Source organism: Muscardinus avellanarius, assembly GCF_963383645.1.
Source record: "Muscardinus avellanarius genome assembly, chromosome: 11".
NCBI lineage: Eukaryota > Metazoa > Chordata > Mammalia > Rodentia > Gliridae > Muscardinus > Muscardinus avellanarius.
The window spans coordinates 68,474,536-68,491,094 of record NC_137797.1 but is presented as its reverse complement, the minus strand read 5'-3'; the positions used below and the strand labels follow the sequence as shown (position 1 = coordinate 68,491,094).

The following is a 16,559-nucleotide window of genomic DNA, read 5'->3' as shown; positions in this document are numbered from 1 at the left end:
CTCTTCAGCCAGAATGCCGGCCCCAGGGGGACCAGTTGGCGCACAGGCTTTGCTTGTTGACCCAGGATCCAATTTAGCATCTATCCAGGACAAAATGACCCCAATTTGGGTGATAAATTATATAAACTCTAATCACACAAGGGCACATAGAACACTAATTTATTAATACAGAGGTGTTTCTGTCATTACCATACCAAGTCATCAATACACAATAAGTATAAATTGAGCCTTTTCCCCAGCCTTGGTGGGCTAGACTCACCACACATTCCTGCAGCAGATGTATGTTCAGTGCTACTGATGCGAAGCCAGACTTGAAGACTCTGAAGCAAGGGGACAGACATGTGAGCAGCTGTCACAATACCAAGTAGACAAGGCACCAACATAACATGGGTTGGGGATGATGCTGAGATGTGTGTCCAGACCCTACTGGTAGTTCCCAGAGCTCTCGGGGTCCCCCTTTGCTCCCTTAAAGAAGTGGGGGAATGGCGGGAATTGTGCCAGCTGCTCAAACATTCCTTCTCATTTCATGCCAGATATATTAATGGACTCCATCTGGAGGCACTGGGTGAACACTGGAGGTGGCACTTCAGCCTGGCCATAGAGGACGGGCAGCTTTCCAATAAATGAGTGATGGACACCCATCATTTTTGTGCTTACCTGTGTGTGTGGTACTGGGGATTGGAGCCACAGGCATTATATTTCTAAGCTCTACTCCCACTCATTTTTAAATTTTATTTTTAGTTTTGAAAAACAGGGTCTTGCCAGGTTGCTGAGAGTCTCCCTAGTTGTCGAGGCTCATCTTGAATCTGCAATCTTCCTGTCTCAGCCTCCCAAGTACCGGGATTACAGGTGGGCACCACCATACCCGGCAACATCCATCCCTGAGAAAATCATTATTTGAAAGGCTCACAGGTATGAAAAGCCTGGCATGAAAAGAAAGATATAAGTAGAAGGAGTCGTGGGCACCCTGAATACCAGGAGTCGTGGGCACCCTGAATACCAGGAGTCATGGGCACCCTGAATACCAGGAGTCATGGGCACCCTGAATACCAGGAGTCATGGGCACCCTGAATACCAGCCTCGAATTAGGCTTATATATTAAATATAGTCTCTCCCTTAAGAATTTTGCTAAATCAACTGTGCTGACTGCAGAACATTTTTACAGAAATGTACATTTTGAAAAAGAAGACCCTACATCTCTCAGCTTTTATTCCACTTGACATTGGGGGGGGGGGGGTTGGGGATTGAACCCAGAGGCATCCTACCTCTAAACAACACCCCCAGCCCTTCTTTTATTTTGCGTTCTGAAATAGGGTTTTACTAGGCTGCTGAGTCTCATTCAGTTTCTGAGGCTGGTCTTGAACCTGTGATCCTCCTGTCTCGACCTCCCAAATGCTGGGATTACAGACATGCGCCACGATGCCCAGCTGCACTTAATTTTTCTTTATAGCAGTTAATGGACCTTGACATCATATTATATACTGCTTTGTTAACTGCCCATTTTTACTCTCCCTCTAGACTGAAAGTGCTAACAGGTCTGTGCCAACTTTGTTTATCCTAGTATCCTTAGTGCCTGAACAATGCCTGGATCACTAAACACTGTTGAGTGAGCCAGTGTTTTATATATACAATAAATGCAGGTGTATGTCTAAGCATCTCTCTATACAGGCCTCACATTTGAAAGTGGAAAATAACTTGACCAGGACAAGAGGAAATCAGGGCCACTGGGGAGGGGAGGGCCGGGGAGTGGGTGTCAGAGGGTGAGATGGTAAGGGGAGAGAAGGAATGGCCACTCGACAGTGACCAGGCAGCGAGTGTGGTCACGCAGGGCCTCTCGGGACCTGAGGACAAGCCAGGCCAAAGTGCCAACTTCCGACAATGCTGGCACGCTCCCTGAAACAGGGCTGCTATCGCCTGTCCCATAGGCCATTGTGCAGGAACCGCTGGGCCTGCCTGGCAGCAGCATCAGTAATAAATTACCAGGCTCGGCTATCAGCCAGTGCCTACGGGGCCAGAGCCAGCTCCATATGAGGCCCAGAGGTGAGTGCCAGACCATGCAAAGGTGGACGTCCTGAGCGGTTCCACACTGAGTGTCAAGTGGCACCAGGGTTTGGAGATGGCTGGTTCCCATCAACACTCACACTGAAATTCGATTCCCAGTGTGGCAGCATTGGGGGGATCTCTGGGGATGACTAGGTCATGAGGTCACTACCCTCAGGAATGGATTCATCTTTCTCAAGAGACTGGATTAGTCCTCTTGAGGGCAGACTGTCATAAAGTGAGTCTGGCATTTCCCCTCCGTCTCCCTTGTATGCATGTTTTATCCACACATTCCTGCTTCCCCTTTCCACTTCTCTGCTATGACTTGAGGCAGTGTAAGGCCCTCACCGGAAGCCAAAGAGATGCTGGAGCCATGCTCTTGGACCTTCAGCGGGACAAGCCAAAATAAACTTCTGTTCTTTATAAATTACCCAGCCTCGGGTATTCTGTCATAGCAACAGAAAACAGACTAAGACAAATGACATTGATCCTTTATTGTAGAAGAAGCAGAGAACCAGACACAATCCCATTCAGAGGACAAAGAGAGCTCCTTGGTAACAAAGGCCCAAGAAAAGCACCGGGCAGAGGGGCTTGCAGTTGGCTGCAGGGAAACATCCAGGGTTTGTGCACAATCTCTGCCAGTGGGCAGTTACCCAGTGAAAAGTAACCAGGAAGGAGATCACTGAGATAGCCCGCGACTAGTCTTCCTACATCAGAGCATCACCCCACTGAGACAACAGGGAGAGGAGATAGGATTGGGATTATGGTAACAGACAAAGCACTTGCATAGTTGAGAGGGGGCCCAGGGAGGATAGCAGGAGAAGGATGGCTTCTGCAGCCTCTGCCCACAGGGCAATTGCCCGCCTGTCATCTGGGGGTCTTTTTGGTCGCACAGCTGCTGCCTGAGGTTTTGGCAAGAGGCTCCTTGAACTCACTGCCACAGCTGCCTTTGGTTTTGACCTCCACAGCCACAGGTTTGTAGCTATAGCTGCTCGAGGCGCCAAAGTCCACGCTGAAGCCGGCCCCTCCGGTCCCCGCGTTGGTGCTGCTGATGACAGCTGGAAGGGATGAGAGAAGACCCCCCACCCCATCAGCCCCACGCCCTGACCAGAGCCCCTCCTGGGGCATGCGGGTTACTCCTTCACACCCCACCATAAAATTTACTAAGAGACTTTCATGAACACTGATATGTAGCTTAATTTTCTATGTGCTTGGCCCCATATATTTAACCTTTCCCTAGTGGTCTGTGACAGTTTATCAAAATCAGACTTTAAGCTCTTAGCAGACAGGGCTCTATCAGAGAGTTTCCCCAGAGATAGGACCAAATGGTGACAGGCACTTCATGGAGAGAGGCCTTGTGATGCTACTGATGCTAAAAGGGCTGCTGGGAGTATCTCTTGTCTCTCACACCTTGCACCTCCCCAGCACTTTCTCCAAGATCTTCAGCCTGGATGAGGTTGTTTCAGCTCTTTGGCCTTTCAGCAACCCCTCTCCAATCTCTTTTCCTGAAATCTAGGGTCTTTATGCTGTTCTGGCCTCAACAGGAAAGAAATGTAGCCAAAAGCATTGTTCTTATGTCAGACCATTGGATTATACACTATTGGGTATCTCTGGATTTTTTCATAAATTGTACTTTTGTATTTCATGATCTTGTTGTTCTCCATTCATCACTTTTGGCTATTAAATCCAGCTACCTTTCTGTCCTTAAGTCTCCCCTGAACCCTTTCTGTGATTCTGATTTCTGTTCTGTGTCATGGAATAAGAGGGACTGAGATTTCTGGTAAGGTGACTGAAGGAAGAACCAACATGTGCAGGTACTTACAAATGCTCATGGAATTGGGGCATTCACCAGACATCCTGCGGAGAGAGAAGCACACAGGTGGATCTTCCAAAAACAGTCGCCCCATCTACTCAGGTAGTCACGCCTGTGCTTTAGCCCCTACTCTCAGAACTTGCCTCCCAGCCCTCCCCAGCCTCCTTTCTTCCCACATCCCAGCAGGACCTCTCAAGAAATGGAGGACTGAGGGAAAAGCTTGCTCCAGGGAGTCATTCTGCACCATCAGAGGCTTTAGAATTATCTGTTGTTTGAGATAATCATGTCTCACTCCCCTCTAGTCATGCCCCTGGTCTTAGACAACTAAGAAGAATGGGCCCACATGCTCTCTGAGCCCCAGGCTTTGTGAAAATGACCCTGAACTTGGATGACTCTTGGAAGTCATCTTACCCCTGCCTTGCCAGGCACCCCGAAGGGCAAGGGGATGCTCTGTTTCTCAAACACTGCTGTCAGTAATACTCTCTGTTCTATGAGGTCCTTGGAATTTTTTCAACTTGGTCCTTCTTGGTGTCTAAATTCAGCCTTCCCTACTTCCTGGCAAGCCTGTTTGCTGAATGATTTTATTTCAGTGGGACCTGAACACTCTAACAGTTAGCCTTTAGGCTTCCTACTGGAGGAGTAAGAAAACTGCCCCAGACAGAAGGTATCTGCCCTCACCTGCTCTCCTCGCCCTCCAGCAGCTTGCGGTAGGTGGCAATCTCCATGTCCAGAGCCAGCTTCACACTCAGGAGCTCCTGGTGATCGCAGAGCATCCGGGCCAGCTCCTCCTTGGCCTTCTGCAGGGCGCCCTCCAGCTCCTCCAGCTTGGCCCGGGCATCCTTGAGGGCACAGTCACCCTGCTGCTCAGCATCAGCGATGGCCGTCTCCAGGTTGGAGCACTGAGGTCGGGGGAAGGGTGCAAACAGATTCAGCACTTAGAGTGAGAACTGAGTTCTGAGATTCTACCTGGACCACCTCCCCTCATGTGGTCCTGACAGATAGCACATGATTTGAGGTCCTTTTAGTTGATTCAACTTTAGACATCCTTAAAGGTGAGTCCATCCCTTCCTAACTCCAGGTACAGTCACCCCAGCTCACGTGAAAGTAGAAAGGCACTGAGAAGATAGGTATGTGGCCCTGGGCTTCTCCCTGGACTGAACTGCCAACTGTAAGATTCTAATACAAATCCTGGAAAAATAAAAGTCTCCAGATATCTAGACACAGCTCTGCAGGGTACAGACTTTCGCAGGAGATCCTATAAATTGTGAGAAAAAATAGGGGCTAATAAAGTTGCTGTTAATAAAATATCTTTCTAATAAGCCTGCCACATTTAGAGTCTGGCTCCCAAAAGTCCCAAAGGCAAGGACAAGTTCAAAAGATGCTTTTTTTTTTTTTTTTTTTGTAACACACACTTTTTACAGGCAAAAAACTTCTGCTGTTAATTGACATCACAGATCTGCTGGAGGACACTGCCAGGGGGGTGGCGTGCTTACAGGCCTGGGAAAGCCCCTGGGGGCTTCTTGAGTCATTTAGTCTGGGTGTGTTTTGTTCACACAGCTAAGGTTTGATGGAATCTAAGCACCACGCTTTTTTTTCCTGGGATATTTTGTTTCTATCAAGGCAAGTTTGCTTCACATCAAGGAAAGCAGCAGCCAATCCAGGAGTTAAATGGACTTCTAGAGTGTTATCCAACTGGCTCCATCCTCCTCTTCTAGGCAGCTCCCAATACTGCCAATTCCCATGGTGTTTGGGGCCAGTAGCTCACAGCCTTGAGGAGATAGATGTTCAGAATGTGGTGGCCTGACCACACCACTGAAAACCACGTCTCACCCTCAGGACTGTGGAGGGCTAATCATTCAGGGGATAGCAATAAACTCTGACACTTGAATTTAGTCCAACTGTGTTCTTCTCTTTTTCACTGACCAAGAGCCCCCAAACTGAACCCAGGGGACATCAAAAGATGAGCCTGTGAATGCAGTATGAGTTGAGAGGGCATGGGCTGTTAGCATTCTTTGAAACCAATGTCACATGGATTTTAGGGACACCAAATCCCAAGAGACTCTGATGTGAACCCATGGGCTGCTTCTTTGGTGGGAGGGGTAAGAAGGGCAGGGAAGCCCCTGGCTTAGGGCACTCAAAGGAAGCTTTTGAGTCTGAGACATTCTGACTCCAAAAACATCACTTCTGTATAACTTCATCCAGCTATGAGCACACAGCATTTTATCAGCTAGACACCATCATGGAACTGAGGGAACTTCAATGCCATGTGTGGCTCTTGCATTTGTACAGATCTTGATCAAACCAAAGCACCATAAGTTCTTATTTAATGCTGCTCTTTCTTCTTCCCAGGGTCATGAGTCTACTACACAGAGGAATAGTAGAGTGTGTGTGTGTGTGTGTGTGTGTGTGTGTGTGTGTGTGTGCATGCACACACACATACACACACATGCATGCACGCACAAAGACTCACACCAGGGTGGAGAGATGGAGAGGAAGGCAAGGAACTGGGGCAACTTGACCTTCCTGGGCAGCTTAGAGCCTTGCACTGGCCCCCACAAACTTTGGGAAACTCATGGCCTTGCTGGCCTTGGAACCACAGATGTGCTCCCAGCCATGTGCTCCCAAAGGGGATGAGCTGAATGCAGCACCCTACAAACACGGCAGGGAAGGCCCACACCAGTGCAGGGCCCTGAACTGAGTCTAGGGTCAAGGCTGTTTCTTCCCCATTCTGTTCCCAAACCGACCACAGATTCTCCTTCCAACAAGAAACAATTATATGAAACCTGAAAATGGCTCCCTTTGAACTACTGCACAGGTAGCTGGCATGATACCTGGCGTGGAAGGCTGCCTAGGTTGTCTATTCCTACCTAGTGGTTTCCTCTGCTCTCGGCCACCCTTGTTGCTCAGCAGAACTTCTGCTGTAGGTAAGCAGCCCTCCTCCCTGCATGTGTGCCGTGCACATCCCTACCCACCCATCACACCCGTCAGCTCCTTCACCTGGACGCCTTTTCCTGTCCCTTTTGCCCCCCATCCCAGTGTCATCCCAGCTTCTGCAGAAAGCTTCCCTCAAGTCCTCATAAACCTCTAACCTCCCTTGATTCCCACAGCACTTACAGTGTGTAGACTGCCCTATCATGCCGCATGTGCTTGGATCCTCCCCTCCTGATGAGTTATAAGTATCTAAATAAAGACCCTTTTTCATGTTTTGTCTTGGCCAGGTTGGAGCTCAATAATTCCCCACTCACTGACTCATTTCACAGAACACACCTGCTTCTTCACGTTCCCTATCTCTGAGTGGATCCTCTGGACCAGCCGGTTGAGTTCCGAGATCTCTGCCTTGGTGAGTTTGAGGTCATTCCCATGCTGGCCTGCTGTGACCTGCAGCTCCTGGATCTGAGTTAGATGACAAGAGAAGCAGAGCGTGGTAAGAATTCACCACGAGGAGTGCTCTCACAGGAGGAGCCCACGTGCATTATCATCATTGAAGCAGGAGGAGGCAAACAACCCTTCTCTCTTGAACAGGAAGGGGCCTGCCCTGCTTCAATAGGACCCTTTGGATTCTCAAATGTGAGAGCCATAGTGGAGTTTGAATTTTCTGTCCTCATTTTTCCAAAATTGGAAACAAATAGGAAATCCAAGATATGTGGATTATTCATAGAAACAGGATCAAAGTTCTGTCAAGACTGTGGTTGGTATGGCCTCAGCAGGCAGACAAGTGCCATGGCAGGGGAGAGCTAAGCCCCATCTCTACCCAACACATGGTTGATCTCCCTGGACCACATGGAGACATTTTCACTAAGCCCAACTCCAAGACAGAGGAGGTCTCCATTGAGCCTGAGTATGCATACATGCACACACATGAATACAAGCACATAAACTACACATGAAAGCACATACACATGCATATACATGCTTACATAAGCACATACATGCACATGTGCATGCTCGCAGGTGCACATATGCGTGTGTGTCAACAGAGCACTAGCTCTGGTTATTGGGCTTCAGCGTACCTGGCACCCAGCTCACCTTGTCCTGGTACAGCGCCTCAGCCTCCACCTTGCTCTTCAGGGCGATGTCCTCATACTGGTTTCTAACTTCATCAATTATGCTGTCCAGGTTCAGCTGCCGGTTATTGTCCATGGACAGGACGACGGATGTGTCGCTGATATGGGACTGCATCTGAGCGATCTCCTAGAAGACAGGGAGGGAGCAGTTAGAGGCTCCCTGTGAGGAGATTGCTTTTCCAGATCCTCCCTGAGCAAATTCCTTGCTGCACGTCCTGCCTTCCTCAGAACTGGAACTCTGCCTCAGTACCAGTGGCTGCCAGGCATGAGGATGGCACCTTGAGTTGCAACCCCAGCCCCTGGGACTACTCTCTTTTCCATGTACCCAGGACTCCCCCATCCTTCCACATTCTCTTCCTCCAAACCCAGAAACGCCAGCTTTCCCCAGAGAACCACTCCTCAACTCTTCAGGCCTCCAGAGGTCACCTGCCATCTTTGCCTTCTCTGGCATCTACTTCCCTCCATGGCCCTCCTTCTTCCATACACCACTTATAAATCTTCACTTTCTGCTCCTTCAGGTTGGAATGCCATGGCCCTCCCAGCACCCACTGAAATCTCCCTCCTGTCTCCAGGAGTCTGCCCTGACCATGCTGGCAGGATTCATCACGCCACGCCATCCTCTGCCTTCCCCAAAGTGCCTCTGCATATTGTTTTTCCTACCAGGCCTTGAAATCCTGGGGAACAGGAGTCATTTCCTCTCTCATGGTCTCCTCAAAGCCCAGGCCATTGCTTTGCCCACTAGGGCCTCAGCAAATGTCATCTACACTGAAATGAAAGGCTTCTCTTTCCAATAAACCATCAATGAACCATCCAGACCACAGGTCAGAAGCCACCTGCAAGAGGAGCAGCCCGTGCGAGAGAGGTCAGCCACATCCTTACCCCTTCATAGAGGCCCTTGAAGAATTTGATATCGTTGGTCAAGGAGTCCACCTTGGCCTGGAGCTCTACCTTGTTCATGTAGGCTGCATCCACGTCCTGGGGTACAGGAGACAGTCAGGCTGCCCCAAGAAGGCCCAGCTGCCTCCCTTGCCCTGCCCACCCCTGCAACAAAGAGCCTCAGCTCCCTGGATCTCCACTTCCCTCCCCTTACACTTTGATAATGGCCCAAACCCTAAAAGCAAGAAATTCATAAGCAGTGCGACAGCTACACCAGAGTGCAGTAAAATACCCGAATTTTAAGCTGGAAGATTCTGGGAGAGGCAGGTGGCCCGGGCAAGGGACTTGGAGGGAGGAGCTGAAAAGTTAGCATCGCAGTCTCCCCTGCCCAAGCAACTGAGAGACCTAGAGGGTCCCTTTCCTCATCCTATACACGTCACTGTGCCAGGTGGCTGGAGGGCCCCTCTCAGCTTCTTCCAGCCATGACTGTGCCCCTCTTACTTTCTTCAACATCACAAACTCATTTTCAGCAGCAGTGCGTCTGTTAATCTCCACCTCGAACCTGTGTCGGGCGAGAGAGAAGACAGCATCGCCATTGGATAATTCAGTTCTGCAAACCTCACTGAGCAATCAGTGATCTCCCTGTGCCAAGAAGGATATGGGCAAGAAGAGGCTCAAAGGAGTCCGTTTCCAGCTTCCCAGTTAATATGCAGCCGGCCCTAAAATTATTTACTTGAGAAGTACTCGTGATGGGACATCATGTAGATTCTATGTCCCACCTCCCTGTCACAATCAGCCACTCCTGTTACAGCAAAAAGGTGTACCCCCACCCCTTAATATGGTGCTGTGGCCCAGGTGGCAAAGCCTCCCAGGCACCAAAAGCAAAAGGACTGTTCTCATCTTTGAACTATATATAATACCCCTTTCCTTCCTTCTTTCCTTCCTTCCTTCCTTCCTCCCTCCCTCCCTTTCTTCCTTCCTTCCTTCTTTCCTCCCTTCTGTGTTACTAAGGATTGAACCTAGGGATACTCCACCTCCAAGTTACACTCCTAGCCCTTTTTTATTTTTTGTTTTGAAACAGGATCTTGCTAGATTGCTGAGAGTCTCTGTACATTGTTAAGGCTGTCTTTGAACCTGTAATCTTTTCAGCTCATCCTTCCAAATACTGGGTTTATAGGCATGAACCACCACACCTGGCTGATACTCATTACTTATACATATTTCTGTTTGAGGTGAAGCAAGGTTTTAGAAACAGTTTTTGGGTGGGACTGAGATGTTCTTCACACCGATATATTGTAGACTGAGGAGATAAATTATAGATCTGTAGTTTTGACATGTGATCATTTGTCTAAGAAATATATGTTTAGTATGGGGTACTTTGTAGGTACTTAGAGATAACTGAACAAGACTAAAAAGTAATTCTGTCCTTATGAAGCAGAGAAAGACAAATGATAAAAAATCAATCCATTAGCTATATAGTATGTTAGAAAATATTAAATGCAATGGAAGAAAGGAAAGGAAGTAGGAAAAGCATTTAGAAAACTGAACACTTTTCACAAAAATGAAAAAAGTAGATAGGGCTAGAATACTATTCATTCTAACAAGAATCAACAAATATTCAGGGATAGCTAGGCTAGATGGTAAAATGGCTCTATTCAATTTACTAAAATGCATCTCTAACTTTTGTTTACTTTATATATTTAATACTTATTTAATAAAATTAGTAACATATTTTGCTGTTTGTATAACCAAGGACAAATTTTTTTTTTTTTTTTTTTTTTTTGGTGGTACTGGTCCCTGGAAGCCCTTCTACCTCCGGGCTACACTCCCAGACCTATTTTTACATTTTTATTTGGAAACAGGGTCTCCTAAGCCAGCGCACGCGGCTGGCTTCGAACCTGCGCTATCCTCCTGTCTCTGCCTACCAAGCGCGGGGATTACAAGCGTGCGCCACCACGCCTGGCTAGGACAAATCTTTAAACATTTGAAAACTCGTGGTCACAAAACATAAAATTTTGAGTTACATGCATATTTTATATTAAGTAGGAAAGTCAATAAAAAACTTAAAGGCATAAAAATATATTACATTGCAATAAAATTATGTCATGGAAGTGGCATAAGTAGGGATAGACAAGTTAGACGTGATGGTACATGCCTATAATCCCAGTACTTGGGAGGCTGAGACAGGAGGATCTCAGTCATCAGGCCAGGCATGCCAATTTAGCAATATCCTCAACCATTTAGTGAGACCCTACTTCAATAAAAAATAAAATAAAAATAAAAATAAAATAAAAAATAGGCCTGCCTGAGGATGTAGCTCAGAGGTATTAATGCCCCTTGTTTAATCCTCAGTACTAAAAAAAAGGGGGGGAGGGGATGAACAGGCACATTGAATGTGGAGCAAGAGGAAGAATTCAGCTCTGACCACCTCTGGCCCCTGGAATTGTGGAAGAAGCCACCTATTTCTCGAAATCCTAGTACCTGGAAGAAACTTCCAAACTAACTGTCATACTGAATCTAGATATTTTACTCTCTCGTTCTTGGCTCAAATCAGGAGACACAATCTGATTCCAAACTCACTCACAATTATTCTCTTTAAAAATAGGATTCCACAGCATGCATATGCTCTAACATGAGATACATTTTTAAATTTTATTTTTTCTTAGTTTTAAAATTGGTAGAGTGCCTCGTGTTCTGGGAACTGCTATAGAAAACCCACTCAAGAAGAACTACAAAGCCATTTGGGTTGTCCACCTGGTTTTGAGCCAATTCTTTCCCCCGTGTCTGCATTTTCAATGCTAGAAATTGAATAAACAAATCCTACAATCCAGGACACTATTCTGGAGAGATCGTTGTTTTCCTAAGTCCTGTTCCATTTGGATGTCTCCCTTCTTTGTGGAAAGGAAACAGCAATGGTCTCAGCAAAGGATCTAAGAAGGCAAATTTTCTGGCTTGGAACTGAAACCTTATCTGCACTCAGACTGTGCGGTGGCTCACTCTCTGCCTCCCACTCACCTCTTCTTGTTGTCCTCCACCACGTCCCGCAAGTTACGCAGCTCCGACTCCAGCCTCACCCTGTCAGCGGACAGTGACTCTGCCTTCTTCTGCAGGCTGCTGATGTAGCTCTCATGAATGGGCTCCAGGCTGTTCTTGCAGTTGTTCAGGTCCAGCTGCTGCAGCAGCTCCCATTTGGTCTCCAGCACTTGGTTCTGCTGCTCTAGGAACCGCACCTGGAACCCAAAGGTGGTCATGGTTCAGAGAACTCATGCTGTTGCCTCTCGGGAGTGGGGCAGGAAGGAGCCAAACTCCATGGAGGATGGGTCCAGCCAGAGGAACATGCTCATCTGGGTCTCTAAGACAAGAAGTAAGGGCCAGTCAAAAAGAAATCAGGAGGTGAGCTTAAGCAGTGGTGTCATCCGCCTCTGCCTCAGTGAGTTTTCATGTGACTGAGGTGGTTTCTCCTGCTACAGATGCTGGGAAATGTGGAACAGAGAAGATACAGGCACTGGGAAGGTCACTGGAAAACCACACTGGTGGTTAGGATACTCCTTCTCTCCTGGAGCCTAAATTGCTCTTGGTTGGTTGGTTGGTTGGTTGGTTGGTTGGTTGGTTGGTTGGTTGGTTTTCTTATTGTTCAAAGTGGCTTCGCACATCTTTACAAGATTCCTTCCATTTCCAGCCCTCTGTTGCTCACCAGCCCTCCTCTTGTCACCTATCTCTAATGCAACAGAGAAAACACATGCTGGGACAATGCACTCAGTCAGGGAGGGGTGGCCCAGGTCCTCCCAAGCAGTAGCTGTGTTCCTCCCTCTCTCTTGGACTCTTCCCTCCAGCTGCTCACTCCACTCCCTAGACAAATGGTGAGGTGCACGGTCCACCAGACTGCTCTATCAACTTGGCACATTTCTTAGCCCCCTGATGTCTTAGTTTCTCCATCTGCAAGGCCGAATAATGACAGAATGATCAGTTTTCATTCATTTTTGTGTCACTTGGAATAGCACCAGGGCCAAGTAATGCCTTCAGAGATGTCAGCTGTTGTTGACATTGCTATGTCCCTCATGGCCACTTATGGTCTAGACCTGCTTCCCCAGTGAAAGCAAGACAAGCCCACTGTCACCTCCCCATCGCTGGGCTCACTGCCACTGAGCCTCCAGAGACATCCTTCCTGGCGCCCCATTTCTGAACACCGTCCTCTAACACACATCACACATTCTTAACTTGACAAGCCTTCCTTCCAAATGTCCTCTCTACCAGGCCCTCCAATTTTCCAACTCTTTTCTCTCACCTCCTCTAGAAACCTTCCTGGCTTATACAACTACTCCTCTGCCACCTTTCAATTCCGTCTCCATTCACAAGCCCCGTGACATTCCCTGTCTGTGTCCCTCTAGGGTCCCTGTCCTGGATGTGAGTCCCCGTCTTGTCTGATGCTGGGATCCACAGCATAGGTCTTTGTCTCTAGGCACACGCTCCCTTCCCAGGGTCTTGACCCACATAAGGGATAATGAGGCTCTCTTTCATCAGGAGTATTTACCAGGCAATGCTCTAGCACTATAAACATCCTCCATGATCCTCATTACAACCCACCGGGGTCAGATCCACTTCTACATTTGCAGATGAGGAGGGGGAGACTTGGAGAGGTATTAACCTGGCCCAGTTCACGCCCAGCAGAGCCAGGTATGCTGTGTGCTGGGGTGCCAGTGCAGAGACAGGGAGATGCTCGAGGACCCACCTTGTCAATGAAGGTGGCGAACCGGTTGTTCAGCGCCTTGATCTGCTCCCGCTCCTGGGCACACACTTTCTGGATTTTGGGGTCCAGCTCCAGGTTGAGGGGAGCCAGGAGACTCTTGTTGACGATGACCTGGGGGATGCCTCCAGGAGGGCACACGGATGGACACGTGGGTCCCAGTCCAGCGCTGCCAAAAACAGTGCCCACGAAGCCACCAGGGCGGCCACCACTCACGCCCCCATGACCCAGAGAGTAGCCACCGCTGCGCCCTGCTGCAGCGCTGAGTGCCAGGCGCCGGCCGCCCCCCACACAGAAGAGGCTCTTGCTCCCAAAACTGGCAGAGCCCTTGACCCCAGCCCTGAAAGATGCGCGGCTGTTGCTGAACCGGCCAGAGATGACTGCTGAGCAGCCGCTGAAGCCCAGACGCTCCCCGCCGGGGTAGAGGGTCAGCTGGCGGCTCATGCTGGTGAGGACAGGCTAGGCAGTGCAGGCGGGGCAGCAGGCGAGGTGGAGGGGACAGCTGCACTCTCCCCAGGCGAGCCCCTTAAATAGTGCTGTGCTGCCGGCAGGCTGGAGTCAGCCTAATTTGTATGTTGGGCACACCTTTTAGGTCACTCGGAGCCCCTTGGGTTCTTCATTTAGGAAATTACTATCCACTCTCCAAGATTTTTGTCTCTTCCACCTAAACTCTCCATGAATCCCCTATAAAATGGTCCTGCACCCTGCATTTTCTTTGCTTACCTCTTGCATTATAATAATTAGCTACCATATCTCTGCTTGCTGCCCTCCAATTACTGGGGTCATCACGCCAAGCTCTTCAGTGGAGTATTCCAGCGGGTCTGGTCTGGGGGGTGTGGCACGTGAGGCCGGCTCTGCCTCAGCAGTGCATGGACAGGGTCAAGGATATTCCAGACAGTCTCCCTAATCCTGCCCCCTCCTTCCTTCCCAGGCCTCTGGAAGAGGACAGCCTCTCCCAAGAGCCCAGGAGGTCGTTCAGCGGGAAGAAGCTTGTGCTCTTCTAGGGGCCTCTGTGGGACGGACTTAAGGCCAGACCTCTTGTCACAGTTGCTGGATCACTTTGGGCCCGAGCTTAAAGTTTTCCCCAGAAAGGCATTTCTGGATAAAGAGTAGTGGAGATACTTGTCAGGAGGGGGGAAGAAGGTGGCCTAGGGAGATAGCAAGAAAGGCTCTAGACATGTTTGGAAAATGTTCCTTGCTGAGATTTTTTTTGTTTGGTTGGGGTTTTGTTCTCTTTTAATGGTACCAGTGACTCATTTATCCAATCCCAGAAACCTCTTGTCCAGACATTGCTAATCTAGCATCTCTGATTCAGCATCAAACTGGGAATTAATATTAGGAACAGGTCAAGAAGGTCTGGGAAAAACTCCTCAGATCCGAAATCAAGGACCTGATTCTGTAATTTCATCCCGCGCAAACTCTGAAGGCTCTTTCTTCAGTCTAACTCAATTTCCTTTTCTCCAACTTAAGTTACTTTCAAGTCCTCTCTCCTCTTAGAAATAGCCCTCACCATCCTTTGTCCCACAGGTGGGATTATGTTCCATCAACCTCATTTCTCAGTGTGTTTCAGTCCTGAGCAATGATTCCATTCCATGAAATGACAGGGTCTCTCCTCTCCCAGTCCTGAGCCCAGGAACATTCGGGATGATTGTGAAGCCGTCTGGTGCTTGGAACAGGGCTCACTGCTGTGCCCTTAGTTTTGCCCTGAAGCGTGGTTTCTCTCGGGGCCCTCATTGGGTGGCTGGATGGTACCTGGGGGTAGCTCACTGACGCAGCCTCCACTGGGCATAATAACAGCCAAGCTGTCTGCCCGATGGGGAACAAAGTGTGGGGGCATCCATGACTAGTGAGGATGGCGCCAGGTGCAGATTGACAGATAGAGTAGTCTGGAGTGTCCCAGTGAGGAAGAGGCTCTCTGGAAGGAGGGGCAGTTGTCCATCCCCTCTGGAGATGGGGAGCCGGAGGACCAACAGGCCCTCCAGAACCCCTGGTTATGCTTTTTATTATTTCATGAGCTTTCCCCTCCACCCTATAATGTTAGCCAGTTTTTCCTCCTCAAGTGTAAGAGTTTAATTCGAGCCATTGAGAATAAAGTAGCAAGAAAAAATATTTTTTTATCAAAACAAGAGAACCCATATATAGCATTGGCTTATATTTTTCTGGAAGGTATCTAAGAAGCTGAGACACTCTTCCCTCTGGGACCAGAGCTCTTTTGCCCCAGGGGAAAGTAAACAGGTAAAATGATGTTTTCTTATCTTCCCATGATGGCTTCACCGGCTGGATGAATCAGAAGCTCCTAAACCCCTGCGATCTCCTTTATTATAGATGGTGGGGAGATAGAATGACAGATGCAGGTGTCAGGTGCACCTGATGGTTGGGGATGTGGGCAGATCAAAGGTGGCTGAGTCTGGTGGGGGGTTCTCATGGCACCTGCTCCGACAACAGCTGGCTGTGTCACCTCAGGCTCTAGTGACCACCTCTGCCTTTAGTTCTTGGATTAAATCAACTCCAGGATTGGTAAACTAAGCCTGGAATATTACCTTTGAAACCCACATGCTACAACAAAAGATGGATGAAACCATCCAGGCTGGAACTTTCAGCTGTGCTGGCTAAACTGGGTCGTTTTTTTTGCCCTGGAACACTAGTTCTTGGGAAATTAATTGATGTTGTGGAGGGGGAAAGTGTAAGAATGGATTCTGTACTTAAAATCAAAACTTCCCTGAGATTTCACCTAACGCCAACTAGAATGGCAATCATTCAAAACACAAACAAATGTTGGCAAGGATGTAGAGAAGTAGGAACTATAATACATTGTTGGTGGGATTGCAAATTAGTGCAAACACTTGGAAAACAGTATGGAGGATCCTCAGAAGAATGGGAATGAACTTACCATGTGATCCAGCAATACCACTTCTGGGTATCTACGCAAAAGAATGGAAACCAAACTATCAAACTAATGCATGCATATCTATGTTCATAGTTGCACAATTCACCATAGCCAAAATATGGAACTGGCCAAGAT

The 16,559-nt window shown here is 48.4% G+C and overlaps 1 protein-coding gene across 2 annotated transcripts; it reads right to left on the bottom strand.

The window, feature by feature from the left end:
* Positions 1–2,907: 2,907 nt before the first annotated feature.
* On the bottom strand, positions 2,908–13,981 carry LOC308270141 (keratin, type II cytoskeletal 72-like; the record flags this gene model as incomplete). Of its 2 annotated transcripts, XM_080705866.1 has the most annotated exons (9): positions 2,908–3,098; positions 3,863–3,897; positions 4,532–4,752; positions 7,121–7,246; positions 7,880–8,044; positions 8,797–8,892; positions 9,295–9,355; positions 11,809–12,023; positions 13,523–13,981. In XM_080705866.1, 9 exons carry the CDS (start codon positions 13,979–13,981, stop codon positions 2,908–2,910), a joined length of 1,569 nt encoding a protein of 522 aa, XP_080561992.1. The 2 variants fall into 2 exon arrangements, with proteins under 2 accessions (XP_080561992.1, XP_080561993.1); XM_080705867.1 differs by lacking the exon at positions 7,121–7,246.
* Between the last annotated feature and the right edge of the window lie 2,578 nt (positions 13,982–16,559).